Here is a 27,910-nt window from a genome sequence, read left to right as displayed (position 1 = left end):
TCATTCCTAACTTGGACTAACTTAGTCAACTGAACTTCCAAATAAAAGCACTCAAGTGCCTTTGAAGTTAAAAATCCAGCAGGCTGCTCAAGGGTGCTCCATGGCCAGTTTATTGCTATACTCAAGAAGTATGTGCAACTGGGTTTAAAAAGGGGGTGAGAAGGCGAGAAAAAAGCACCTTTGAGACTACAAAGGTCATCATAAAGATGACACAACTCAGCAAATCCTTTCAGGGCTCAATTCGGACAATTCTCAGTTCTGACAGGGGGGTGGGAATAAAAGTGAGCACATTCCAAAAAAAACAAAAACAAAAAAAAAAAAAAAGGAAAACCAAAAAAGAGATACTAAACTTGAATAAGCAAGAGATTTTAATTAAGCCTCAGTGGGTCAAAGGAAAATTAAAGCAGAGGAGAAAAAAAACAACACAAAACCCCAACTTTGTCCTAATCAGTTTTAGTCTGACATGCTTCACAAGGTGTTGTTGGTTTGTCTTTTAAACTGAGAGGAAACAATGAATAGGGAGAGAAAAACCTGCTAAAATCTTTAGAATTTACACGAATCTATTCCTAACTACAGACAGCATTATTTGGTACAATGTGTATTTGTGGATGTACATGAACAGTATATATATTATCCGGATCATGTTGTGCTATGTACACATCTTTACAATTCTTCCTGAAGGTTAAAGCAGTTCGTTAGATTTCAAAATGTGTAATCATCTTGTGTTGGCACTTGTTAGGCTCTTGTCAGCATTGATAACTGGCATGTTTTATTGCAGCCCAGTTCCAGCCAGTGTTTGCCAACTTGTAACAACAGAAGTCCAGCAATAGGTGGGTAGAGTGCAGGAAAAAAAAACAGTGCCATGTTTCTCAATTGGAGACCTACAAAGAAATCACAGGTATTAAAACCCCTCATCACCCTCAATTATCTTAAAAGATGTTTGATAGTGTTTCAGGCTCAAGGAAGATAATTACTCCTTGTTCAAGAACTTTACAAACCTCTAAAGAGAAGATGTATAAATCCATAATCACCTGAGAAAGACTCTAGTTAGTTGAGCATGCTGTGTATCCATGCTCAACTACCAGACTTTCAGGCTCCTCTTACTGGTGTTGCTTGTCAAAAGCACATGGTGTGCAAACACTTGATTTCCACATGGAGCTAAATGCTTGTAGATTTACAACTGAAACCTCTGTGCATCACTTATTGTGAATGATGGGTGCTGCTTCAACAGCAGAGTGCTGTACAAAATGGCACAGCAGTGCTTTAGTAAGCAGTTAACATCACAGCTACCAAGTCAGACTGTACTGTTCTGAAACCAGCTATACAGCCCCATCTCATCCAGTTCACTGCCCATCACTTAGGAGTCACCAGGACTTAGAAAAGCTTTTGCCTTCCAAAAAAGCAACACAGCCAATTACTTCAGTATTTGTCATGCACATTGTTTCACCATGGCCAAGTTTAACATAGCAACAGAGCTGAGGTCAGCTGAGGATACGCTGCAGCCTTACTCACAGTAACTCCCTTTCTCCAAAACAAAAAAAAACACCCTACCAGCCACATTAACAGTTCTTACACTCTAGTTACAAGCAGCTGTACAAGACACTCAGTTCTTTTGCTTACTCTTTTGATCAATATTAAGCATTTTTCATGATCTCTCTATACTGGAGAAATCTCTGTTCAATCACAGTCTTGCTGCAGAGAAGAGATACTGCAGTACTAGTCTGTCACAGATGGAGCCTTCCCCCAACCCCCACAACTCTTACAAAAGCACAAGAAAGGAAGTATCTTCTGTACAACCCTGATGAAGAAACACTCACTAGCAGGAGCATTTAGTAAGCTGTTCTAGTTGTTGAGACAACACAAACCCCTTAAAATAGATGCAATGCCATCCCCCAAGTCTGTATGCTGAAGCTAACTGGCACATACTGTTTGGGGCTTCTCCAGCCAATGGGTCAGCATAGTTTATTTGCCAATCCAACCTTTTATTAAAGGCAGCTTCAACAAGAAGCTGTTTTACTTTGAAAAGCAGGAGTGGGAAATTATTAGCTACTTCAAGTTTTTCCTTGGCATACCAAGGTTAAAGTGACCAAAGGCCAAGTATTTTAAAGGACATGTTTTAATACAGAGCTTTCTACAAGAGCTTATTGTAAAGAAAAAGGTCCCATTAACATTAGGATGGGATTGCTCAAATAAGTATCTTGAGTCAGAAGCTCATTTTTAACAGGGTGGCAGAAAGTACAGTTCTCAGTGTCAACTCTCACGTCAGCTCTCAGGTTAAAACTTGTCCAGGCTCTCAGATATGCCACAGTTCAGTTTCAAGCATAATACGACTGTTTTTCTGAAGCTGTTTCTACACCTTCCCCAGTAAAACAACGTTTTTGGGCTGCTGAAAAGAACATCACCTTTCTTGATATTATTGATGGGTAAATACCTCACCTAGATCCCTTCTGATGTGCTAGTAGGCTTTCTGTTAAAATTCCCAGATACCTGAAGCAATCCTTTGTGAATGGTTCCTAACAACCTCAACAAAGTCTTTGATTTAAAACCTACCATGCAACATGCCACCAACATCTTCACGACACTCCACAGATTTATATATGACCTTGAGATAGCAAGACAAGATGCTTTTAAGATTCAAACAAGTGTTCTTCACAATAATGAGCATGACAGAATGATTAGTCCCTTCTATTACAGCTCCAGTAATCCCTAAGCACTATTAATAAAGCAGGATAAATACTGATAAGGAGAATTTCAACTTCTGAACAGCATAAATGCAAGAGAGGTTCCCCAATCTCAGCAGAAGGGGCTTTTCCTGCACTTGAAATTTCTTTTAGTCTTTATTTCGTATCACGTACAGCCAAAGAAGTCCACTGAGATCATGCGACTGAGGAGAGAGGTTTGGGGGGTTTTTTGCCTTTGAAGGGAAAAAAAATTAGTTCAGCAACACTTAGGCAGGAAATCCTCAGCTCAAGTAACTGACTTGTCTTTGAAATGTTACTTACCCTGAAAAAAGTGAAGCTACTAGCTGCTGAATAAGTGTCACTCAAAAGCAGTTTCTTGGCTTTTTCTTACACAGCGGGCAACTTTCCTTTTAAATTCTCCATTTCTGTCTTCTCTCCATTCTTTCTGCAATTGAATAGATAGCTTTCAGTTGTCAGGCCTGTAACAACATACAAGTTCTAGAAAGAGGCTTAGGTGTTTATGTATTTTCAGCCATGGGCCATAGGCAGCACCTGAATTTGCTTACAATCAGAGACAGTCACTGCAAACCTGTGTCATTCAGGATGTTTGGAAGCTTGCTCTGGGTTTCTATGCAAACTCCCCACAAGACAGTAAACAGCCCTTCCCCCTGGTATTTTAGGCATTCTCTAAGGCTAACCTGGTGGCTACCAATATTTCACAATGTCTAGGGTGAGATCTATTTACTTCAGTCTGCAAGTAGCAGCAAACTCAACCTGTAGACCACAAGCTGTTGTTAATGGGGTAGATAAAGTGTCTTTAATTGCAGTGATGAAAAAAGGTACTGTGGAGCCAGGAGTCACACTGAGATTAAGACAGTTTCAACTCCCTCTCAATTTGGCCAGACACTCCAGGGTAGAAATACAGGAGTCACAGTATTGACAAGAGACACAGCAGTGCCCTTAGAAAGGAAACACCTCCTAGTTAGATATGGCTGCAAGATACTGGCTCCATGGGAAAAACCTGAATAGAATTCTCAGCACACTTCCGAGGATGCTGTCTGTGACAGGTATCTGATTTCAGAATTGCACAGATGAAGAACAAAGATAGAGCTGAACAGCAAACAGGCAAGAAGTAAGTCTGAACCCAGAGATGTGCACACTACAGTATCATGAAAACCCACAGGGAAAAGTGCCACCAGCTTTCAGGTTTTTGGGCCAGCCTCATGACAAGCTCAGATGAAAGCACAGGAGCATCATACAACATGACTAACGCTGACATGTTGAGTACTGCCTTGCAGTTAGGCAAGAAGTGATGAGAAAACACAAACACCTTATTTCATTTGGTAAGTTCTACAGTTCTTAGGTTTGGATATAAGCAATATATTCTTACTGCAGAGGTGAGCAAAGGGGTCCCCATTGTTTAACCTGAAGCAACACAGCACACAACAGCTTTTCACCCCCTACTCAGAGGGAAGGTTGTAACATGCACACCCCCAAGCTCACGTAGCCAGTCAGCACGTTGGAAAGCCCAGCATGTCTTATCTTCCCAGTGAAAACACAAATAAGGCCACTGATTAATTTGCTCTTTTTCAGCAATTCATACACCAAGCATTTTGTTCCTTGGACTGGGACATGGGACACCTTACAGAACATGGCTTTGGGCCAAGAAAAGCATTGAATTTGTGCCCTCCCAGCTTTAGATTCCTAGGCTTTGTTCCCATTTTTGTATTTGTAGTTTGTCCTGGGTTTAGCAGCAGCAGTCATTTTTTCTCCTTCTTGGTAGCTGGTGCAGTGCTGTGTTTTGACTTTCAGCTGGGAACAGAGCTGAAAAACAATGATGCTTTGGTTTGGCCAAGGACTTGGTTAAACCACAACATAGTTCTATGAAGCAAGGGTTCAGAACTGAACAGCAAAGTTTCCTATCTGACAGCAATCTCTCCAAAACTCTCATTTTAGATCAACTGGTCTATCTGCTTCTCAATATTTGTTTATTCAGGCTCCTATCCCTCACTTTTCCCCCACTCCAAGAGATAGTACTCCAAGATGTACAGTTCATTTTTTCAGGAAGCAGGTATATGCCCTGCTCCTATAATGCTGTGAACTACCTGTAACATCTTAATCTCTAGACTCACCTAAAACCAGACATTAATGAAAGCAGACAAAGTATCTCTTAGTAACTGCCAAATACCGTTGCTGCAGTAAGCTTGTCCTTAGTAAACCAAATAGAAGACATCTTGATAGCAGCTCGGAATTCTTCATGACTCTGTTGAGTATGCTCTGGTTAATATAGAGAACGCATCTTACAATCCAGGAGATGCTACACTGCTCAAGCAGCACATGGAGTTCCAAAGTTACTTAGAACATCTAATACCACAGTCAGAAAAATAGGTCCTAGCATCCAAAATGATGCCTCAGTACTGTCTTCACTGTCTGATTTGTATTTAAGTTTTTCTTCTTTCAAGCTGGGCTAGAAAATGATGTGCTTCAAAGCAAACCTTTACCCTAAGGTTTAGGTACACAAATGCAGAGCTTTCCATCTAGTATCCCTGGGGCAAAAATCCTCACTCATGAAGTAGCTGACAGAATGGGGCAAAGATAAAAAAAAAAACAAAACACACCTTGTGATACTAGGAAGGTGACCGGAATAGCTAAAAGTACAAGCTTTCTCCAGCCTTAGATCAGTTACATTCAACATACATGAGCTTGTAAACTGAGGAATTCTAATTGTACCTTTAGCATTTCATTAATAACTTGCTCATTCCTGTGCTCTCAGGTTTGCAAGCAGAAAAAGTCCATGTTGTCCTGGGACAATGCTTCCTCCAGAGCTGAAAGCCAGGTGCCTGGGGAGGCTTTTCAAGTACATTTTCAAAGCACTTTACATATAAAGTCAATCCTGCTGCTTAACCCAGGAAGCCTACTGTAGAGGTGGATGCAAATGATTGTACTGAGGGATCTCACCACATATGCTTCTTCCATTCAAATCAATAATCTGTTAACAGGTTGTATCATTTCCAAAACAGATTTTTTTCATGCATTATACTAATAACATGCTTTAAAAAAGGAAAAAAAAGGTTCCAGAATATGTTAACTTCTACAGCTTAACTTAATGGCAGTTGAAACACCTATGTGTATATATATCCCCACCATTTTACAGCTAGCTTCCTTGAATTTCTTAAGGGTGAAGGAGCTGAAGTTTATCCATTAAGTGTCTCTGTGCACAAGTTACTTACTATAAATAAAAGTATTACTGCATAGGATAAAAACTACTGCCTATGAAATCTGACGTCTTTCCTTTGCAATCTCCAAGAGATTTCCCAGGTCTAACTAGTAACTGTGTTTCACAATTGACTGCTTTTCCCAACAAAAAGGTAACCTTAATACATGCTAAGAGGTTTTTCCAGAAGTTACTGTACTTAAAACTCCATTGCAAATTTAGGTTTCTACACTGAAAACAGTTGGCAGATCAAGGAAAATCTTACCGCTGCATCAACATTAGCAGGAGAATCGCCATTGGGATCTGCCAGCATAGAAATAACACTAATCATTATAGTTTCCACTGTGTGAATGGGAAGCCAGCGTTCCTCAGGTTTTTCATATCCATATTTGTCTTCTCCAGGCTCATGAAGAATTGAAATGCAGACATCACCGTTCTTGTCAACTACAAAACAGAGCAAGGCATATTTCAGTAATGAACAGCACACTGGCATTTCTTCAGGACAGTTATGGAACTGTTAGTTTTCACTCCAACTTGTCTGGAAGCATGTTAGTGAAGACACTATGAAAAAGGAAAGTCATTAACTATTATAGAACTCAATCTGTAACAAACAGGGTTGGGTGGAAGTCTGTTATTACACCTGGACTTATGACAGAGAGGGCACATGGGGAGGAAGAACTTAATCCAATCATACTGTGACTTTCAAGACTATTTAGACAGGCTTCTACTAAAGCTTTTTCTGTTAAGTTCAGCAAACTAGAGAGGGACTTTTTTTTCCACAGCAACAGCATCAGCTGGATATTACTGCAGTGTACTGGAATATAGTTTAAGCTGTTGGAATTAGAAACTGCCTACAAGTAGTCTGATATTTCCAGAACTGAAACTAGCACAACATCAAAATATTCCTTCTGTCTGTTACGGTGAGAGCACTGTGCTGGACTCCTCCCAGCTTTCAACAGAAACAGCTTCAATAATGACTTTAGGAAGTGAAGGATATTCCTCTTCCCCAGTAAAAAACTTCCTCCATTCTATTTTACCTTCCCATCTATGTCCAGCAGTCCATAAGTGAATGAAGCATTAGGAAGAATCTCCACTGGAGGGACTGAAAGATGCTGTTATCTCCTTTCATGCTTCACCAGAGTAGGACAACCTTGGCATTCTACACTGAACTGCCAAGTTTGTCACACTAAGCTGAAATATTTGAAGGTATAACAAAAGAGACAGCTATTAGAAGGCAAATTTCTCTTCAGACTAGAATTTTGCACTTAGGAAAAAAACACCAACCCTGAACAGTTACCAAGAATGCAAGAAGCTCCTGACAGGAGCTTCTGAAGATACTTTAGGAACAGCCTCTTGGAGCAGCACTATTAAAAACTCTGTCATGGTTATTACTCCTTTATGAAGTGATGATGATGGCAAAGTAAATGCAGTTTCCTATTTCTAACATGAACAGAAATGTATCCATTTGTCTTCATCACATTTTAGTTAATTGCAAAAAAGAAATTGAAACTTTGACATTTCTTACCATTTGGATGCCAGATTTCCGTGATGAATTTCATTTTTGGCGGCCTCAGTGGATAGTCTTTTGGAAAAGTAAGATGAGCCTTGAAAACACCACCTTCACTGGGGAATCAAAAATATCTTAGTAGAGTTTCTTGTAAGCTGAAGATTGGAACTTAGTGATGTATCAAAAACTCCAAGTTTACCCCTCACACAGCTTAACATCATGTTGGTAATTAACAGTACCAACACTGCCATATGCAATACCGAGAGTTTCTAGATTGAGAAGATCCTTTCACAAGATACTGTCAGTTTCCCAACACTGTATCTTTTTTAGAACTGGGAAGATGTTCCAGAGGGGAAAAAGAAAAAAAAAATTACCAAAAAGAAAATTAAAAACTGCAAAGGAAATCACCATCTGGAATTTCAACGTACAGCAAAAAAAATTATTGCCAGTAACTCCCTTCTCAAGTACAACCCACCAAATACCTGTTTTCCTTTACACACCTCAGTCCCAATTCCTTGATGTCAATCTGCAGCAGTAAGCCTCAGTGACAAGTTACAGAAAGCTTTATAGTTGTGTCTACAGCACTGTTTTGTAAAGACTTCAATGCTACCTTGTCAACACTAAACTAAAGGGACTTGAACATGACAGTGAAGTGCTCTGCCCACTGAACTGGAAAACAATACTAAACAGGAGACATCCAGTTTTTACATGGACTTACAGGCACATATCTAAGGCAACTGTTTGGGTTATTTTAAACAGCTACATTTCAATACCCAGAATAGTCCCTTTTGAAAAATGTGAAGGGCTAACATTCCATGGAAAGCTTTGCAAATGGAACACTTGGCTAATGGAAGTACTGTAACATTTGCCCTGTTACCATCATTGAAGGTTGTAACAAAATTTGAAATTGCAAAGGCTGAAATGACAAAACCTAGAACATAACCTCCAAAGAAGGTGGCACAAGATGTGCAATAAGACAATCTACTCCTCAGTAGCCACACAGACAAAAGAATTGGTGTAAGAAAGACAAAGTTGTTCAGTGCAGTTTTTCCCCCCTGTATTTGTAAAGGAGCCAGTATCCAAAGGCCAGAGGCTGCTGAGGAAACAACACATTTTTACCACCATTAACCAAAGATGTGTAATTCTAGTGTCTCAAAAAAAACCCCAAACCACCCAAACCCAGAGAGCATTAGATCTAAATGACTTGGCTCTTAAAGCAGCTGAGGGTATCTAAACCTACAGCATTCATTTTCCACAAGTTTTAGAAAAGGCAGGCAGTCTCCAAAGAAACTTTAATCCTGGGAACAGTTAGAATTCCAGAAACATTCACTATGCTAATAGTCATACTAGTCAAGACAAAGGAGAGTTAGATTACATTTGCTGCTAGCCCCAAACCAGTTAAGTTTTCTTTCAAAGTGAAATAGTTCTTTCCCTTTGCAAAGCAGCAGATCCTCCAGCTATTGGGCTGCACTGGCATCCCTGTCAACTCTCATCATCTACACATAAATACAGCTTTTCAAGTGAATACACATTAGAAACCAGTTCATGAAGTACAGCTGTTAATTGACATTTGTGCCATTTTAAGCACTATTCCTCATCAAGGGGTCTCTGTCAGTAGTCTAAAGTCTTTTCAAGTAAACTTGGAATAAATCAAGTGGGACCAGGAACGAGACTGATGTTTGAGAACTCTGAACCACCTGATTGTGTTCAATTATGTCCTATTATATGTATTTCTGTCATCATAAAACAGACCAGGGAGGAGGATGCTGTATAATACTACCTTGAAACACAGCAACTATGAAGTGGAATAGAAGACAGCTTCTTATCTAAATAGCCTCAAAACAAGTTCAGCACCTTAAGTGGGAAAAAATATGCTATTGCAATTTTTAAAATATAAAGAGGTTCAATTTGAAGCAGTATTTCTTTACTGACAGTATTTAGAAAATGGCCATGAGAATATAATAAAGCCGCTATAAGACTGTTCAAAAAGAGGTCAACAGAAGTTGAAGAATTCATCTCAGGCAAGACTTGAGAGTTATAATGTAGTGAGCTTCATGAGAAGCAAAGTAATTCAATTACCGTGTTTAAGTACTTCAGAAGTCTGCAGACAGAGGTATACAACTTCATGTTGGAACTAAAACTGACCTCAAGTAAATGCCACTAGGCTTTTTGTATTAGTAATTTACCACTGGAACAGTGTAATGAAGGAGAATAGAGTTCATCTTCAAGAGCTACACTTTCAACTGACCTCTTCCAGGCACAGAACCTTTTCCCAGGAGCTAGAGTAGATGATCATATATAATCTCTATGATAAAGAAGCTGTTCTCTCAATTAGCTAATTTTTTGGGCTGGGGGGTTGAGGGGTGAGGGGCATGGTAGTGAGAGGGTTTAAGCCAAACAAAAACCCAAGACACTGCATATGCCAGAATGCTTTAGGTACTCTGAATTTCTGTACACTTCAGGTACAGCAGTGTAAAAATACAGCAAACTTAAGGTTTTCTGTTCAAATGTCAATTAAAGAACCAGTCCTTAGAATAAGGAGGGAAGCTTTTTGAAGCCTACTGTGCAAGGTTTGCTAACAGTTCAACTTTGATCAGCACCGAAGTGCTCTAGGTCGCAGGAAAATCTATCTCAAACTGACAGGACTTGAAGCTAATTCTATGGTCTGATGCAGTTCCCCCAACTACAACCCCCCTGAATATTTTCCTGCAATCACCAGCATAAAGTTGGAATGGTTTAGAATTGTACTATCAGCTAAACTGGAGCTTTGCAGCGATAACTGAAATTACTGGATTATACCTGCCTTACTTAAATGCATAAGGCAACAGAAGCAGGATAGCCTATTCTATTTCATTTCTACACAAGCACAAAGAGATCAGTGTTACCTTTTCCCAAGGGAGCAAAGCAGTCTAGAACTTCTATATAGCAAATGCAGCTATTTACAGGTATTTTACTAGCAACAGAACAGCGCTGCCTAACTTACATCAGTATGAAGATTTAGATTAACTTCTACCCACTTAGACCAAACTAGCACTAGTAAATCCAAGTTCACTTAAGTTTCCGTATAAGTATCAGTACTTACTATAGTGTATCTGGAGGACCAATAATAAGGACTTCCCATCGATAAAGATCATTGTCATCTATTAAGCCTGCTGAAAAGCCTTCCACTGGATTTTTGTTGAGCTCTGTGTAGGAGAAAAAATTTAAGAGTGACTTTAGGTGTCTATGATAAGCATTTGCTGGTTTTGATCATGCCTCTTGTCGTGGTTTAACCCCAACCAGACAGCTTTCACTCACTCACTCCCCCTCTCCTTCTTGCCCTCCCCCTACGCCTGGAGGGACGGAGAGGAGAATCGGAAAGAATGGAACTCCCACGGGTTGAGATAAGAACAGTTCAGTAACTAAGGTATAACACAAATCACTGCTGCTACTGCCAATAATAGTAATGATAAAGGAAATAACAAGGGAAGAGAATACAACACCCCATCACCAGGCGACCGATAACTCACCCCCCCCAGCCCGACCAAGCACCGACCGATACCTCCTCCAACCCTGCAGTTCACTCCACCCTTCCAGGTAACTCCCAGTTACATCCTGGGCATGACGTGCTGTGGTATGGAATACCTCTTTGGTCAGTTTGGGTCAGGTGTCCTGTCTCTGCTTCCTCCCAGCTTCCCTCCTCCCTGGCAGAGCATGAGGCTCACAAAGTCCTTGGCCAAACCAAAACATCATTTTTCAGCTCTGTTCCCAGCTGAAAGTCAAAACACAGCACTGCACCAGCTACCAAGAAAGAGAAAAATGACTGCCACTGCTAAACCCAGGACACCTCTATACTTGACCAAAACCAAACCAAACCAAACCAAAACCAAAAACAAAACAAAAAAAAAAAAACCCAAAAACCACAACAACCCATGACTTTCATCGATTTGGTACCTACTGAAGGATTTATGGCCTGGGCAAGTATCCTCAGCTCCCTACCACACACAACAGCATGCTGCCAGAGCAGAGACCCATAGCCTGACTCTGAAGCTATCCAAGTACACCAGGAGCAGAAAGTCCAAAGTGACTCAGAGCTGTGGGGCATGGTCTCCAAGATACCAACAGGTGGGGGAATAAGTAAAAAAAAAAAAAACAGACTTCCTACTAACAAAAAAGCCACACTGCTTTGGAAGAACCCTGTAGAAGCCAGATTAAACTGAAGTCTATCTTGAACTCCAGAAATCGTTAACAGATAAAACAAAGTCACGCTATCTCTTTATTTAAAACTAGCATCCTACTTCCCTTTTTGAGAATCTGAAAGCATTTGAGACCAGTGCATTCTGGAGGTAATGATTTACTACATTCTGAACTACTAGAAGAGAACACAGAAGATAAAAACCCTGAACAGCGTAACAGCTTATTATTTCATTTCACAGCTTTATCCACTAGTGATGAGCAATACAGGATTCTAAGTTTACAGGTTACTTCATATGGTTACTGCCAGATAGAAGGCCTATCTGGAAATAGCTATGCAGGAGTCAGACCAAGGTGTAGACTCCACTGTGTTCAGGCTGATCCAGGAAAACGCATAAGATTCAGAAATAAGCACTTGAAATGAGTTCTGCCTAAAATTCAACTGTCTAAAATTCTCCCACAGCTTTGGGTCAAAACCTAATGTAAATGCCATATTGATGCTAAATTGAAAATCTTGATCCAGCATTTCCAACAGGACATACAAAGTCCTAATGGATCTTGGCTATTTACGATACGGGAAGGGGAGAGAAAGTGATTCCTTCAACTGGTTAGTAATTTCCAGATTAAATTTGGATTTTTTTCAATCTTACTTTACAATTTCTACTGCACTTATTTTAGATCCTGACACTGTACAGCCCTCATTATATTCCACAGTACAGTTAGTCTCCATATTCCCTCTTTGTAAACCCAATAGCTGTATTCTGTGCTGATTTCTAGGCATTGCAACAGACTGAAGTTCAAAGATCCTTATAATGCCCTCAGGTACATGCACAGAAGAACTAGTGAGAACCTCATACCTTTATGGTGAAAGGCTACCTTTAAGTCCAAACTGATTTGCTCATTCCCTGTTTGCCAGTTAAGGTCTTGACCCTTTAAAGCACAGTTTAAAAACTGCAAGAAGAATCAACTCAAGCCCTACACAGAAGGGTAAGTTTACACAGGGAAAATAAAGTGCTCAGCTCACATGAAAGACCAAGGTCCTGAAGAGGTAGACACAGGAATGACGACTTCGTGTGGCCACTGAGAATTCAGACTTAAAATTCATCCACAAAGTGATTCAATGCTAAAGTTGCAATAAATGTATTGGAAGGGGGTTTCGTAAAAGCTCTTCAGCAGGGGTTTAGTCAACACATGAGGTCAACCATTCACTCCCCAAGTTGCAGGACAAAGACTTAGTTATTGAACCAAATCATGCTTTCTCAAGACAATGCCTGAGGCAAAAGGCAGCATCACAGGCTCTTTAAGCAAGATGCAAGCTTCAAAACCAAGAACTAACAGCATGGCCACACCTCACTAAGCAGACATGTTTTCAGCCTCTGGCATCTATGAAACATTGTGGAAACAGCTGCATAAGTTTGAGTAACAGTTCTATTTAGTTTCAGGTTAAAGGGGCAGAGAAACCAGTCACATGTCTCACATGGAGCAAGGCCTTCACCAGTCCCCTACTAGACATTCCTCCAGCATCAGACATTAAAAGTTACACTACATTAGTAGTTGAATCAACCTCCTTTTTCACACAGGATTAAAATTTTGTATTAATTGTGCAGAAAAGCCATCTCTGTGCAGGACACTTCAGACATCCTTCTAGCTATTTATTAGCATTGTAATATAGAATAACCAGCATAACTACAGAAGTCAACCAGAAGAGTGCAGATATTAGATCTGAGTATCTCACCTTAATACTTTCAAACTTGAATTTAAGCCTCCAAAACATGTTCCCTCATTTCTGTATTCCACAGGGAGAAAAGGGTTTATGTGGAGTTCTGTGCACACTGAAGCTGCTCACATTTGGCTTCCTTATTGCTTCCCAGTTATCACTTCCTACTGATAAGAATGTAAAAAGCCTACCAGAAGTTGACTCTGAAAAAAAATTCAGCATACTTCTCCCTATCTAAATATACCACACTATTTTTGAGTCCAACACACACCATTTTCTTCTCTTGATCCGTGCTATTTCAATTTCCTTTTACATCTGTTTCAGCCTCCAATAACTTTTTTTATCCTCAAGTCCTTTTAACCATTTTTTATGTATTTGTTCCCACTGAAAGCCAGCTCTTACACTCTGACTCATACCTAAGATCTTGCAGCACTACATTGCAAGAGATCTTATGAGAAAGAGTAAGAGCACTGGATGGCAACTCTTGTAATGCAGACAATCTGTAAACTGTATGAAACGGACAGCCATTGACAAAAATCTTCTGTAACAGCAGCTATGAAAATCTGCTTAGTGGATGTTACCTGTAAGGCAAATTATGATGTTACTACCTTTACAGGAGGGTGGCATCAGTCTCTGCCTTGTAGAAGGTTCTCATTTTCCTTCCACAGTAGCAATGCTGAAGCACAGTTCAAATAGCTACTGCCTGCAAGAATACTTTGAGGTAAAACAAGGGATATAAGCTCAGGCACCTCCTCCACTAAAGGTATGCTTAATTACTACAGGCAAATTAAAATGAACTTTCCATCTAGATTATTTATGCTAAACTTAACATCAGCTAATGGCTGGCTGGCAAACAAAAAAGAAAATCTCGGGGAAGTTTTGCACTGGGACATGAAAAACATAATCCTTGGCTGCTTTACTATGGATAGCTGAAAGCTGCTACTCATTAAAACTTGTAAACACTGAAGCCTAGGGTTTGCTTGGGTTTTCCCCTGGATATAACCAATGCTGCATATCAGAGAAGTTAACAAGTAGCATCACTTATCTCTTACCTACCTCTTCACAAGCCGAGACTCATATAGCAGTGAAATCCATATACTAAAATCCCTAATGAAGAGGGCTGCCCCCATGGCACTGTGCTCAGTCCCCCTAGGTCTGCTGCCCACCACCAAAGGAGCCTCTAGCACACTGACACTGTGCTCAAGAACTCCAGGCAACTGTTCTGGTTGTCTGTCAGGTCCTACCAACTACAGCAGCTAACTACTCGCAGCCCAAACAGAACTTTTCCCAGGCAAACACACAAATGATGGATATAGTTTGTAAAGTAAAGGATTCAATTCCCTCCTCCAGGCAGGGAGAGGTGCAACAAGCTCTTGGTGCATATCCTCTACAAAGCCTACAAATCCTCGGAAGAGCAGAGAAGTCAGACACGTATAAAGAACTGGATCCCTCCACTTACTTCTTCAATCCTGATTTTCTTTGGGATTTCTTGTTTAGCTAAAGATATGCTGTACTTTTTACATGGAAACAAGTACATTAACACATTTCCACCCTGCCCATGCCTAATTAAGTGCAATTTACTTGCTACTATTGTATATCACACTCTATGGCCTAGTATTTGCAAATTATTTTCTGTGTTTCTGACAGTTTAATACAATAGAGATTTTTATCCCCAGAGAAAAACAACAATCTTGCATTTAGTCTAGCAGCAGTTTCAGGTAGAGCCCTCCGCACCTCAGGCAGAGGCTGACAGCCAAAGCAGTGCAAACCTGGGCAGCTGCCAAGCACCAACTTACTGGGAACAATCCTCTGGCTGCTTATAAATTAGACATTCAGTTCCTTTAATCCCAGTCCTGAACCATTATCTGATTTGGGAGGTGAGGAATACTAAAGGCCCATAATCTAACAAAGTTATAAGTCCCAAACAGCCTTTAATATCCTATACCTACTCTCTTACAGGAGCTACCAACACAACACAACACTCCTTCAGCAGTTTAGCTCTTACCAAAGCAGAATTAAGTTATGACTGCCTTGAACTTGAGTCAAGCCAGTACCATAAACTGTGCTTCCAGTTTCAGTGTTTAGTTTACACCAAGCTACTGATGTTCCCACACTAACCACCTTTATGTAAGCCAAGAAACTTTCACCAATCCAGAAGCAAAACTGCGTCAACAAAATGACTAAGCAGAAAGAGTCCCATGGCCGCATGGAGCAGCTATGTACGGCATCTCAACTTTTCAGCTTGACTTTTCACCCACCCAGCCACTGCATAGGAACACTTCAGTGTATTTTAAGCAACATTACAGTACAAAGCTTTCAAAAATATAAGCTTCTGTGTTACTTTTAATAGCAGTCTCTTCAGTAAATTGACACAGTGGCTGAGTTGTGTGCAGCCAGTGGATTGAGCCCAGCATAAAACCAGAAACCAGAACAGTTTAAGTCCTAGCTAAGACTTCTGGAGAAATTATCTAGCCAACTCGCACAGTGTCCAGAAAAAGCAGGCTGGAGCAGAGCTTTACATTTGCTTGGGTTTTTTCATGGTTGCTTTATGAGAGTCTCAGCACTTAGCCACGAGCTTCTAACAACTGCATAAACTGGAATCCCTTCATTCTAGACTCTTCTCCTCCATGCCCCAATCTATGACTTACACATAGTTATATTACTTAACTGAGGTCAGTAATGATTTTCAAGACCTCCCTTTCTGCCTGCACACCCAGCTGTACATCTTTGATTCTAGATTAGAGCTGAGATAATGATAAAGTAACATGATATCCCTGTACAGATGTATTCCCAGAGCTCTCCCTATTATCTACTTCCATCATGTTCTGGCCTGCTCCACAAGCTCATCCAAAAAGTTCAGACAAAACAGAGCACAAGATAGGCACACACTCCTAATAGCCCCCTTGGCAGTGACAAATAAGATAGTGATTAGAACACCTCCAGCCACAGAAGGACACTATTTTGTAGTGAGACTGAAGCAGTGAAAACAAACCTGCCTCAAGAAGAGATTCTATCAACCAGTTCACTAGTAGCTTTAGATTAGACTCTTCACTGTAGCCTGGCAACTAATTTCCAGTGCTCCATGCTCACCCCATTGATAAGGGCAGCACTACAGGCTTCTACAGATGCAATTCTCCTCTCACTGCAGAGGATTTCTAGGGAGGGGTGAATAGTTAGCATTACCTGGCAAGTTGCTATCAGAAGTTACATCAGTGCAGTGCTACACAGCTTTGTGTACTGCTGCATCAACATGCTTCGGTTGCCATCTCAGCTATACCTGCATACCCTTTCCAAAGATTTGCATGGTGAAGCAGGTTTTGGACGGATGGGAGACACAGTTGCTTCAGCTCTGCAAACAAGAGGACTGCAGCACTTGCCCAAAGGGGGAGGCAGAAGCTCCTAAAACTGCTACTGGAGATCTGTGGATTAAGGTGATTGTTACCAGGGAAACTTGACTAGAGGTTGGGATTCTTTAACTAGTAAGGTGTCACATTATTCTAGGCATGAACTAAAAATAGTTCCTTGATTGTGTTAGTTCTGTAGTTCCATGTTCACAGGAGTTGTGGCATACCTGAAGACAGACAACTGAAAGCTCAGGTTAGCTACTTAGTTGAAAACTGTTAACACCCTAACCAGAAGCTTGAAAGGTCTTGGGTACTGTCTTGCTTCTTATAGTCCCTTAAGCCCACAGCAGTGGTCACCGACAGGCACCGTCAGTGCTCCTTTAGACACTGATTTCAACATAAAGGTCTTAAAGCCAGCTCCCTCTCACAGACTAGATACCCAGCTGCTGATCTGACCCAGTAACCCAATTTACCTAGACAAGGATCTGTTCCCATGCACCATTTTACCTGAGAGTCAGAAAGACAAGCAAGAATGGGGATGACCTATTTTGAGACCTTCACTTTCTGCAGCAGTCTTCATGCCATAAAAGCCTTCTGTTTACACATACTCCAAGCAGTCCTTTTCCAACATCCCGCACTTACCATATGCAGAAGGAAGGCCCTTCCCTGCTCCCTCCCCGTTCACTTGCCAGTAAGCAAATGCCTGAACCCAGTAACTACAGAGCAGAGCATATAGGGCCTGTTAAGCCCCAAGTCTTCTCTCTGAAACTGGAGGTGGTGTTCCAGTTACTATCCTGTCCAAATCTGCTTCCATAAAACACTGGAAATAGAAAACATACTGATGAAAACCTCTGAATTCTGTAATATTGTTTAAAGCTTTGGAAGAGTTATGCTGCCAGAATTAAGCTTCTCAGCAGTAAGTTTAGAATGTATATTCGAATTAGTATTGGTCATGTAATTTTGGTAGAAATTGAGAGATACTGTTTTCTGAAGAGTCTTCTTTGGCTAGCCTGCTTGAAGCATGCTGTGTACCACATCACAGTCCAGCACAGTTACATCACCCAAATTAAAGTAGAAGTTGAACAGGTCTGTCAAAAAAAACCCACCAAAACCAAAACACTACCATTTCCAGCAATGTCTGAATTCTGGGGGTAATACGAGGAAGGGAAGAACTGGAATAGTCAAAAAGATTGGAAGAAGTTTGATTCGTAAGTTCACATCTAAAAGGAAGCCAGTTATCTCACCAGGGAGCATTCAGTGCCACTTTCATCTATCACACCCAGCATAACAGAAACACCACCTTCATTTTCTCCTCAGTGTCTGATGCACGTTTCCACTCTTAAGGTCAGACAAGTGTTTCATGTGTACACATATCTGCCTGTATTTGAGACTGTCACCCTCAGCAGCATTCAATAGAGACCTTATCAGGATAAGTGGTTTCTGAAACTCTGATCATCTCATCCCAAAGCAATGTCAAAAACAGGTCACATGAATCACACTCACTTACAAAGTAGTCTACAGAGCTTCCAATGTCTACTGCATGCATTTGGCAAGTCAGTGTCATCCTAAGTGCCAGTCATATTAATGTAGTCAAATTTAGCATGGACAGCAGGAAAGTTCATTAACTTGTCAACTTTGTGAGTAAAGCTACAAAAACATTCCATCCAAGTATCTTCCAAGCAGTCATATGCACACCAGCCATGAAACAGCACTCTGAACAGAACTAAGGGCTCTAGGATACTTTACATACAAGAATAGAACACGATTCCAGGAAATCCACTAGAAAGTCTCTATCACAACACTATGCCATGGGGAGATGTTAGCAGCTGAGGAGGTCAGCAGAAGTTTTCCTCATCGCATGCGTAAGTCATTGTGCAAGCTGAGGACACTCTTCCAGCTTGTTTTTAATCTTGTTTGTAATATGAATAACAGGTTTGCATATCCTAATTTGAGCTACATTGTTATTCAGAGTTGTTTTAAGACATTTCTGTATGTGACTCCTGACAGCATCACCTTTTAGATCAGCACCAAGTGCAAGCCACCTAAAAAACAAACAGCCAGCTTGACCTACTAGGTGTTGTAATAACTGCATGGAAATAGGTTTCCTTAACTTTCACATACAGAAAATCTGTATATAAAAGCCTTTACAAAGGGTTTCTATAAAGAAGTCTTACTACTATTCTAAACCTGTACAAGCACTGCTAACATCCCTACCCAGGAGAGCAGTTATTTTTATGGAATCCTATTTGATTAGATTTCTATACTTAATGTTCTTACAAGGTCTGGATATCTGATCTCTATTCCACCTGACATGCCTTGGACCTGGGAGTAGGCAGGAAAAGCAAATATGAACATTTACGTTTTCAGGGCTGTCTAAAGCTCAGACCTACAACGTTGCATAGAGTGATCTTGGCCAAACCAGTCCACTGACAGATATCCACACTGAAAACTGAAGAACAAAGCAGATGCAACATGGCAATAGCAAAGGCCTGCATGTGAAGTGTTATCCAGATTCTGCTCTAATATGCTGGGACAAAAAGCAGACAGTGTGTCAAGAGTCTCGTGCCCTCTTCCTCACGAAGCCACCTGCTCTTCTTTCTCCAGGCATCTAAGTTTGTTCTAGTATTTAGTTCGTACTTTCGGAGCAGCAGGCACCTTTCACTTCAGTTCTGCTTCATTAGAACCCAGTCTCTACACTGGAGACAAAATGTTCTATTTCAGATCAAAACAAAGGTCATATTAAACATATTAGTGGAATAAAGTTTAGCAAAATGCTTATCTGAGGGAAACAAGCTTTACCTACAAAGTTCACCTATTTTCCAACTGTTTAGAATAGGTTTTCGGGGGAACTAAAAAGACCCAAACCTACCACCAAAACCAAAACCCAACAACTTGTACCAACCACAAAAGGGACTGAGCAATCCTATCTTAGTTGAATATGCACAGACTGTTCCAAGTCTGTGATTTTTTTTAAATGCAAGAAAGAGCTACAGAAGAGTCAAGGCAGAATTAGGTATAATCACAACATGTGGTTCTAGTTGAAGACTATTCACTCTACTTCATTTAGCCAAGATTAGTTTCTCAAACCAAAGTATTTTATAACAAATCAACAGATCCTCACAGTTTACAGTTCTGGAGCAAATAACTCTTAATACTAAAGTTGGAATCACTACCAATTACACAAGAAGAGACATTTCAATGGGATTTGTTTGATTTAACATTTCCATCTCAAATAAAGATGTTAATGAAGTAGGATTTCCTCTACTGAAAGTATTTTCTCAGTATTAATTTTGTTCCTTATCTCACAGATCTCCAGAAGCATTCTCCCATTCCGCTATTCTCTAACAGAACAGAAAAACCACTTTACTGTCAGCTATGTCTGTACTTTGGTGTAACTTACACTGCCTTGTTTGGAGGAGCAGAGGAGGAAAGAATTCCTAATTTATTATAAGCTTGGTTCCTTCCCTGAAAGATTAGTAAACTGACCTAGCCAGAGCCAACTGGCTGTGACTGTAGCTGCCCCATCAAGGAGTAAGCTTATAAAGCAGGCTGATAGTGCTTCATCCTGTTAAAACAACTGGTTGAGTCATCAAGGCCCTCCATTCTGAGGATTAGCTAAACCTCACTTCCCAAAACTGCCAGCATGCCTGAATTTTTCCTCTTGTGACTGCTGTCATAAATACTCTTCTTAGAAGAGGCACAGTTCAGCTTATTTGTGCAAGAGGAACATTCAAAAAAACTATTAAGCGCAGCTAGTAAAGTTTGCCACAAGTCACCTCCATTATGTTATTTGCAGTGCAACAGAAATTCAGGCTCCTGGTATTGCTCTAACTCTACACTATAGCAAAGCATGTGTTTTAGCATGATATTATCTACAGTCAGCATAAGCAAGGAGCTTTGATGATTCTGTCAACACATACTCACAAGAAACAGAATTATCTAATCTGCTGTAATGGGGCCCTACACTGCAAGAGTGTGAAGGTGAGTGGTACACACATGCTGTATCTAAGCATCCTAAAAAGGCATCAGAGCAACAAAGACTGTTATCTAAAAATGAGTCCTTTAAAAAAGCAGGGTGGGTTACAGCATTTTAAGTGATAGTGAAGTCAAGTTTGACATGGCCAAGAGACCCTGGAGTCTTAACTATAGAGGATAATACAGAATATTACTGCCATACAGATCTCTCCAAGGAAGCTAACAGACAGACTAGCATCGCCTTAATACCACAGATCAGTGCCACTCAACTGATTATCCTGTAGACAAGCCTAGTGTAAGCCAGGAAATAACCAGCACTCCAATGTAAACAAAGGCTTCTTTCACAACCAGCCACCCAAGAGATACACATCTCAGCTTTGACCTAGAAAGTGATCTTAATTCCGTAATTCCCTCAGAATTTTCACTACTCAAAAATTTTAAAAGCAAATCCTGTGTAATTGCCAGAAATCCAGCCCACTCAACATTACATTGCAAGACATTTTCCACAAGTAGAAACCATTGAACTGTCACGTTAAGTATTTAATAGTTTTCTAACTTGTTAATTTAATTTTAAATTAGACATTTTCAGTTTGAAATAGGAGCCGTGTCCACTCCAAACTGAAATAATACCACATTTCTCCTGTTTTAGAGCAGTATTTGTGCAGGGTTTTCTGCGTCCTAAGCTGGAGAATATTTACAGCCCACTGCAACTGGGGCCAACACAGGCATGGCTATTCCCCTGGTTTCAGTGATCCATGTTTATGTTAAAGAGGACTCGCACTTCTGGTTCCACTGTGTGCTACCAATTTAACTGCGTCCTCCCTGCATGATTTTGCTGGTTGAACTAGACAAGTCTGCCTACTCTAACAAGTCTCTGTGTCAGCAAGGATTTGGCAGAGATGAAATAAAAGCAGTCAGAAATGGCTCAGTCTGCAACACCCTTGGGCTTGACAGCTCTGGAGAGGGGAAGAGAAGCTTTACACTCTCAGTTGTCTCCTGCCTCTTTTTAAAGAGCATGAAGTTTTGGGGCAGTATAGAGAACACAGATTGTCCTCCCCCACCTCCCCTGGGGGGTGAACTCTGCCAATCTAGTGCTGTACTGATCTGCATACTTGCTGTTGGTTTTGGTTTCTTCTTTTTTTTCGGGGGGGGGGGGGGGGGTGTCAGAGGCACTCTACTCTTCTAGTTTTTCCTGCACCTTACCCATAAGAAAAAATGGGCAGGTCCTGACTTCTATTTCACATTACTACCAAGACACAACAAAGTGCCTTTGTTCTTTAAAAAAATAAAGAAAAGGGACGTCCATAAGAACAAGCACTACACTGAATTTTAAGGCATTTCCAAAAGCTGCGTGAGCTTACAATTAAGTTAATTTGAGAAGGAACAGCCATTTAACTTTACAGATAGACACAGAAAAGAACTTCCCTTCAGCTCCAGCTAGCCAGACTAGTACTCTAACTGGCTTTGGCAGTCAGAGATCCCATTCGCCACTTCCTTTAAACACTTAAACAAAAACTACCCAAAGTTTGGCCTGTCATGATTTGAACTGTTCTTGTGCCTAAATGGGGGCAAGCAGGAGTCAATACAGGAACAGCTACTATAGTGATTCCCTGGTGATACACCTCATTGTTTCATTAGCAAAGGCACTGAGAAGCTTAGTATTTGGGGGGTTGGGAGGGAGAACAACAACCCACATCTAACTTGGAAGTTGTATTTTGTGATTGTCATTGAATATCCCTTCTCTTACAGCATCACCAGCATCCACAACATGCCACTTAAGATGACAAGTGTGTGTATATACGGTGCTGTGATACTATTTACCTGCTCAAGTTACAATACAAGCCAGCTTGCTCAAGAGAAAAATAGAAGTCTGTCTTCATATGCTTATTGAAGCAACCTGGGATTATATTGTAGAGTTTTGCTCTGCATTCTGGTAAGATCCTTGGTTTTAAGCCTCACCGACAACCAAGAACTGCCAGTTAACCTTTACTTTAACAAAGTCTTCAAGACTTAAAATAACTCATTAAAGCGCTATGTGCCACAAACACTTATTTTCCCCATAACGTCTTTATCAAGAAACAAAGCATATGGGAGATAGAACAGGTATTCATTCTGACAACTACTGTTGTACAGTCCTTTCTCCTTCTGTCACTGTTCTCCCTCTTGGGACAGAAAAGAGCTATCCAAGACCTCACTCATTAAAAAGCTTTAATATTCCTCAACTGCTCCACCTTTATATAGGTTTTGGATTTCCCCTTCAATCTCCCTCCACTTCTGGATGTCTTGCTCCAAGTCCAACAACTCCAACTGCAGATCCCTTGTGCTTGAGTAATGTTAATTTGACAACTGAGTGATCTAGAGCAATTTAAGCTAGTTTAGATCACATAACTCGTATCCACTGCCTGTTCATTGCCCTCCAAAACCCAACCATTGGGTTCAACCCAGTGACTCGCCACACTTGACATAACACAAAAGCTGTGTGTACCGGAAGGGCTGAAGGATCAGCCTTACCAGGGGAAAGAATAAGTGTTGATTTTTGTTTTAAGGTAGAACAAGTAATGTGGGCGTAAACAAAGGGACACATGGGAGCAGCTGACTTGAAAGAATACAGTCAGTAGGAAAGAGGGATCAGACATCATCAAGCTCAAGCTCTGCACTGCAACTTCAAGCAACCTGCCATCAGAACAAGCAGCGTCAGTCTAGTTTCAATTCAGCCCAGACGTTACTTAGGTTATCATAAAGAAACTATTTTCTTTCTTAAGTCAGTTACTCCAGATGGCACTTTTGAAGTACTTCAGTATTCACCACACACAAGTAAGGCACAGTCACTTCTACTATTGTTTCAATTTTGTTTCAAACACATATAAAAGGCTACCTAAGGCACTGACAATACTTAACACCAGCACCCCAGAAGAGATGCATGATACATGCAAATGGTTGCAGTACTTGAGTAAGCAGAGTTGAATCAGTAATAGGGGTAACTGGAAAAGCTTACCAGTTTTTACCGTTATAACATGAATCCTTCAGAAAAGAATTAACAGAAAGGTAACTAGAAGTTAACCCCCAAATCAAACAGTCTAAAAGTGTACTTACACACTCAAAGAGCATGTGCTTATAGAAGGTCTTAAGACCTCACAATACAAGTTAAAAACCACACACACCAGAAAGTAACAACTAATACTTATTATCAAGAGGCTTCAGCTAAATGTCAAGCTTGCTTTCATGGAGCACAATTAGTTAAAAGTGACGTTCCAAACAGCCAAAGAACTATATTAGGTTACTAACTGCTCATTTTGATCAACTTAGAGAGCAACTGTTCTAAACTACTGCCTCCCTAGAGGGATCATTTATAGGAAAGAGAAGCTTTGCATCAACTCCAGCTCCTACATTAAGCCTATACTTAGTGTTATTAGCACATCCAAAGGTGCAGACACCTCACTGAATGTCAGTAGCAACTTCAGTAGTTACTAAGGCATTGAGGGCCATACTTATGCTCAGGAGCCCAACCACTGTATGTGTGAGGTTCTTATTTTTTAAAAGAATGTCACCCTAAATGGGTAAAAAAATCCCCTGCTAATAGTTAACTACGTTAAAGTTTCTCAAACCAATCATCAACTAAAACCTAGAGATAATGCTGAAAGTGCAATAAACATATTACTGTAGCTCGCTGTACCTGGTTATGCAACTTCACCCCCTTACTGCTAACACTGCTTTCTTCCACCCTCACGCTTTCAAAGACATTACTTCAGTCTCAGGCCAAAATCCTCCTCCGGGGATTGCTGTGCCACTCCGAAGCCCAGGCCCTTTGCATGGACACCCAGCACACCCCAGCCGGCGCTGTAACTGCCCCAGTCCGGTGCACTCAGCACGCATTTCCTTATCGGGGTATGAGGCAATTTTTACGTAAGGGACGAAAAAGGCAATGGGATTCTCCCGAGGAGCCGGGCGGACCCGCGCGTGCTCTTGGGGGACGGGGTTACTGTATCCCGGCTGGAGGCGGAGGCCGCAAAGCCATGTGCGTGCGGGGCGCGGGGCGGGCCCTTCAGCACCCGCCGCCAGGTCCTTTCGCTTTAAATCTGGCAGCGAGCGACACATGGAGCCGCATTGTGCGCCCCGCGCATGCGCGCCGGGCCGGGCCGGGCCAAGTCCCCTCCGCGGCCCAGGCAGGGCCCGCGCTCGACCGGCGGCGCGGGGACAAAGGGAAGGGGCGGGAGACGGAACCAGCGGCGCAGGGCTGAGCTGCGGGGCTGCTCCCCGCCGTGGACCCGGCGCCCCGGCACTTCCCGTCCCCGGGTCCAGGCTCCACAACTCCTCCTTCCCCGCACCCGTCCCGCCCTCTCGCCCCCGGCTGAGCCCCCTCGCTCCTCCCTGCAGACTCCCCCCCGCAGCACGCGGCGAGCAGCCCCTCTCGCCCTCCCCAAGGCGGGCCCTCCACCACCCCTCCGCCCCTGTCCTCTCCCCACAGTCCGGGCCTGCGGAGCCCCCAGCTCTCCTGACAACAAAGGGGGAAGCGGCCTCCCCCTCCCGGCCAGCCCTCCACGGCGCAGGGTATGGGAGGTGAGGGTGGGAGAGGGGAGGAGAGGCGGGACGGGGGCACCTCAGGTCCTCACAGGAAGGTGAGCGAACGGGGCGCGAGTCGCCTCGGCCCCGAAGTACCGCTTCCAGGGGGGCTCCCTCCCTCCGTCCTCCGCCGCTTCTCTGTGCCTGACAAACATCCCCCTCACACCAGAGACTTCCCCGAACACAACCCCCGCACCGCGGGGAGCGAAGCCGCGGCTCCCTTCTACCTTGTCCGCGTCGGGCAGACACGGCTGCAAGACCTTCGCGGGGCGGGGGACCGGCAGGCGAGCAGCGTCGTTGCCAAATTCCCACTTCCCTGCCGGGACGGGGGCAGCGAAGGAAACGCTTCCCCCGCCATGCCGGCCCTCCGCACCCCTCCCCCCGGCTGCCCTGGCAGCGATCGCCGGCAGGCTCCCCCTCCCCCCCTCGGCCTAGTTACCTCAGTTCCCGGCTGGGCAGCAGAGCGGCGGGGGGGACTGTAATCTCCCCTTTCCTCTCGCACACGCACCCCGCCGGCCGCCCGCACGCTCCCCGAGCCAGCGCCCCTTCCCCCATAGCAGGCCCCGGTTGCTCAGAGCCCGGCCGGCCTCCGCTTCCCCACACGGGATCGGCTCAGCCCTCCCCGCCTCCCCCCTCCCGCTCCCTCCGCCGGCCGCCAGCCCGGTTACCTGCTAGTTGTCTCCGCAGTAGCAAGGCGGACTGGAGCTCCGTCATTCTCCCCCTCTCTGCCCGGGGAGGGAGTCCCAGCTGCGGCGGGGACGGCGCGGCTCTTGGTGCTGCGAGAGCCCGAGGCGGCGGCGAGTGGCCCTCAGCCCGTCCGCACCGCGCCGCGCCCCCCGGGGGTCTGGCTCCGTGCCGGCCGCTGCCACAGCACGCAGGGTCCCTGGCAGGGGCGCGCGGCCGTGGCTCCCAGCCTCCCTTCTTCTTCTCCTCCTCCTCAGCACCACCACCTCCTCCTCCCCCCGCCCGCCAGGAATTTCACTGCACTCCGGGCCGCGGCACGCAGGCGCACTCCGGACCGCCCGCCGGCCCTTCCGCAACGCCATCTTGAGAGGGACGGGAAGGCGGGCCGAGCCTTCCTTCGGCCGCCATGTTGGGAAGGTCCCCTCTCCACTTCCTCCTTTTTAAAGCCAGCAGTGAGGGAAGAAAAGCCTGTTACGAGGAAGAATGTCCGCAGGGGGGACATAGTGCGCTCTCCTGCGCAGCGCGGCTGTTCTGCTGGCTGCTCCTGCTTGGCACCTCTGAGGGCAGAGAGGCTTCTGAGGGACAGCTTGCTGCTCCCTGCGGGACACGCGTCTTCCCTCAGCTGCTGCACTGTACAATATTACACACAGGGCAGCAAATAACAAAAGTTATCTGGGCACTGTCTTTCCTTAGAGTGCTGCCATTTCCACAGCCCTACAAAACACACGATTTTCTTGAGGAGGGGATAGAAATAGCAGCTAAATAGCACAGGCTAAAAAAGAGTTAGCTGCTGGATAGGAGTTGCTTATGCAGGTTTCCTGCAAAATGTAAGAGATTGTGGGTGTGATGGGGATGCTTGTGTGAGGGGGAGCGTGCCACTGTGCTGAAGGTGTGCCCAGGAAAGAGAAGGAGGTATAATGCTTAAGTCAAAGCCCTTGTTGTGCTTGTGAGGTAAAGGAGCTCTCCAGCACTAGTTTATCCCTGAAGGACATAGGCTTGATTTTACATCTCCACCAAAAGCCTTCAGAATAGGAGCTCTTGCAAGGTGACTGCAAGTCATGACAGGCACAGCTGACAGAAAGAGGTAAAAATTAAGACAGTTTATCCCAAAGAACTAAGTAAATGGTCAGGAAAGGACTGACAAAAATGCAAATTGTATATTCATGTGTTGACTGTGAAAAATATGCTGTGATAAATAGGTGTGTGAGACTAAAATGAAAGGAATGGGCAACTCTGCTCCTCTGCCATTGGCTTTGAGTATTCTGTTGGATTCTTTGATTTTACATTTTAATTCTGAAATAAATACAGTTTCTGGGTAATTGGATGAACCATTATTGCCAGTGACATAAAGCAGAAAACACCCTGCCCTATTGCAGAAAGAAATGACTACAAAGGGATTTATCCTGTATTTGTTTGCTAAAATATTCAAATTTTCTACAGAAACAACCCTCTTTGGTTTTTTTCTACCACAAAAGGTTTATTTTGTTTGTGAACAACAAGCTCAGCTTGCAATGAAGGAAAGAGATGATGAAGAAGAGAGATGTTTTTAGTTGGCAATGCTAGTCTTTTCCCATGCTGCAATTTGTAAGGCCTAATATAGTCTGAGAGTTTCATTACTGGGCTAGTACAATTAATCAGAATACTATTCTCAGATATGCTTGCAGTTCTGATTAAATCTGTCTTCTTCAATGATTAAACTAGGATGATACAAGACATACCACACTGTATGATACTGTTACTGATTCCATCTCATAAAGGGTGTTCTTAGCCAAAGAAAATCTCTGTAGACTTTCTTCTTTGTACATTGACTCTAATTCCCAAATGTATTTTGTATTTGTATTTTGCATTGCTTCAGACAGGTTCATTCGATCTTAAAAAACAATCTATCCATTTTAACATAGAAGTCTATCATGTTCAAGTGCATTTTGTAAATTTACTATGCTGAGAGACAGTCACCCAGATTGGAATTGAGGCATGTTGATGGGAAGTGACACTATTGTGGATGGTATTTCTCTTTCAGGAATAAGAGGCAGGCTTTGTTCCCAATGTCAGTTA

General features: G+C 42.7%; 1 protein-coding gene across 2 annotated transcripts; it reads right to left on the bottom strand.

Moving 5' to 3' along the window:
* Window positions 1-350: 350 nt before the first annotated feature.
* UBE2G1 (ubiquitin conjugating enzyme E2 G1) lies at window positions 351-26,178 on the bottom strand. 2 transcript variants are annotated; one of them, XR_009725780.1, is made up of 7 exons: window positions 25,840-26,178; window positions 10,485-10,587; window positions 7,421-7,518; window positions 6,161-6,339; window positions 3,003-3,126; window positions 2,856-2,914; window positions 351-881 (listed from the first exon to the last, which is right to left on the bottom strand). XR_009725780.1 is itself a non-coding variant. In XM_061355472.1 (6 exons), exons 1-5 carry the CDS (start codon window positions 25,883-25,885, stop codon window positions 3,040-3,042), a joined length of 513 nt encoding a protein of 170 aa, XP_061211456.1. In that variant the 5' UTR covers window positions 25,886-26,177; the 3' UTR covers window positions 351-881; window positions 3,003-3,039. The 2 variants fall into 2 exon arrangements, 1 of the variants encoding a protein (XP_061211456.1); XM_061355472.1 differs by lacking the exon at window positions 2,856-2,914 and having other exon boundaries at window positions 25,840-26,177.
* Between the last annotated feature and the right edge of the window lie 1,732 nt (window positions 26,179-27,910).

The sequence above is a fragment of the Neopsephotus bourkii genome, unplaced genomic scaffold (assembly GCF_033783945.1).
Source record: "Neopsephotus bourkii isolate Nb327-2 ecotype Australia unplaced genomic scaffold, CSIRO-AGI_Nbou_v1 NB_804, whole genome shotgun sequence".
Taxonomy (NCBI): Eukaryota; Metazoa; Chordata; class Aves; order Psittaciformes; family Psittacidae; genus Neopsephotus; species Neopsephotus bourkii.
Note: the sequence above shows the minus strand (reverse complement) of the source record. Positions and strands in the feature narration are given on the sequence as shown.

What these genes read in the sequence shown, in the direction of transcription:
- UBE2G1 (XM_061355472.1), bottom strand. Translation starts at nt 25,885, where the DNA reads ATGACGGAGCTCCAGTCCGCCTTGCTACTGCGGAGACAACTAGCAG. An exon ending in GGTCCTCCAGATACACTATA is followed by an intron (nt 7,519 to 10,484) that starts GTAAGTACTGAT and finishes TTGATTCCCCAG; the next exon opens with TGAAGGTGGTGTTTTCAAGG. An exon ending in CTGCTAATGTTGATGCAGCG is followed by an intron (nt 3,127 to 6,160) that starts GTAAGATTTTCC and finishes ATTCAATTGCAG; the next exon opens with AAAGAATGGAGAGAAGACAG.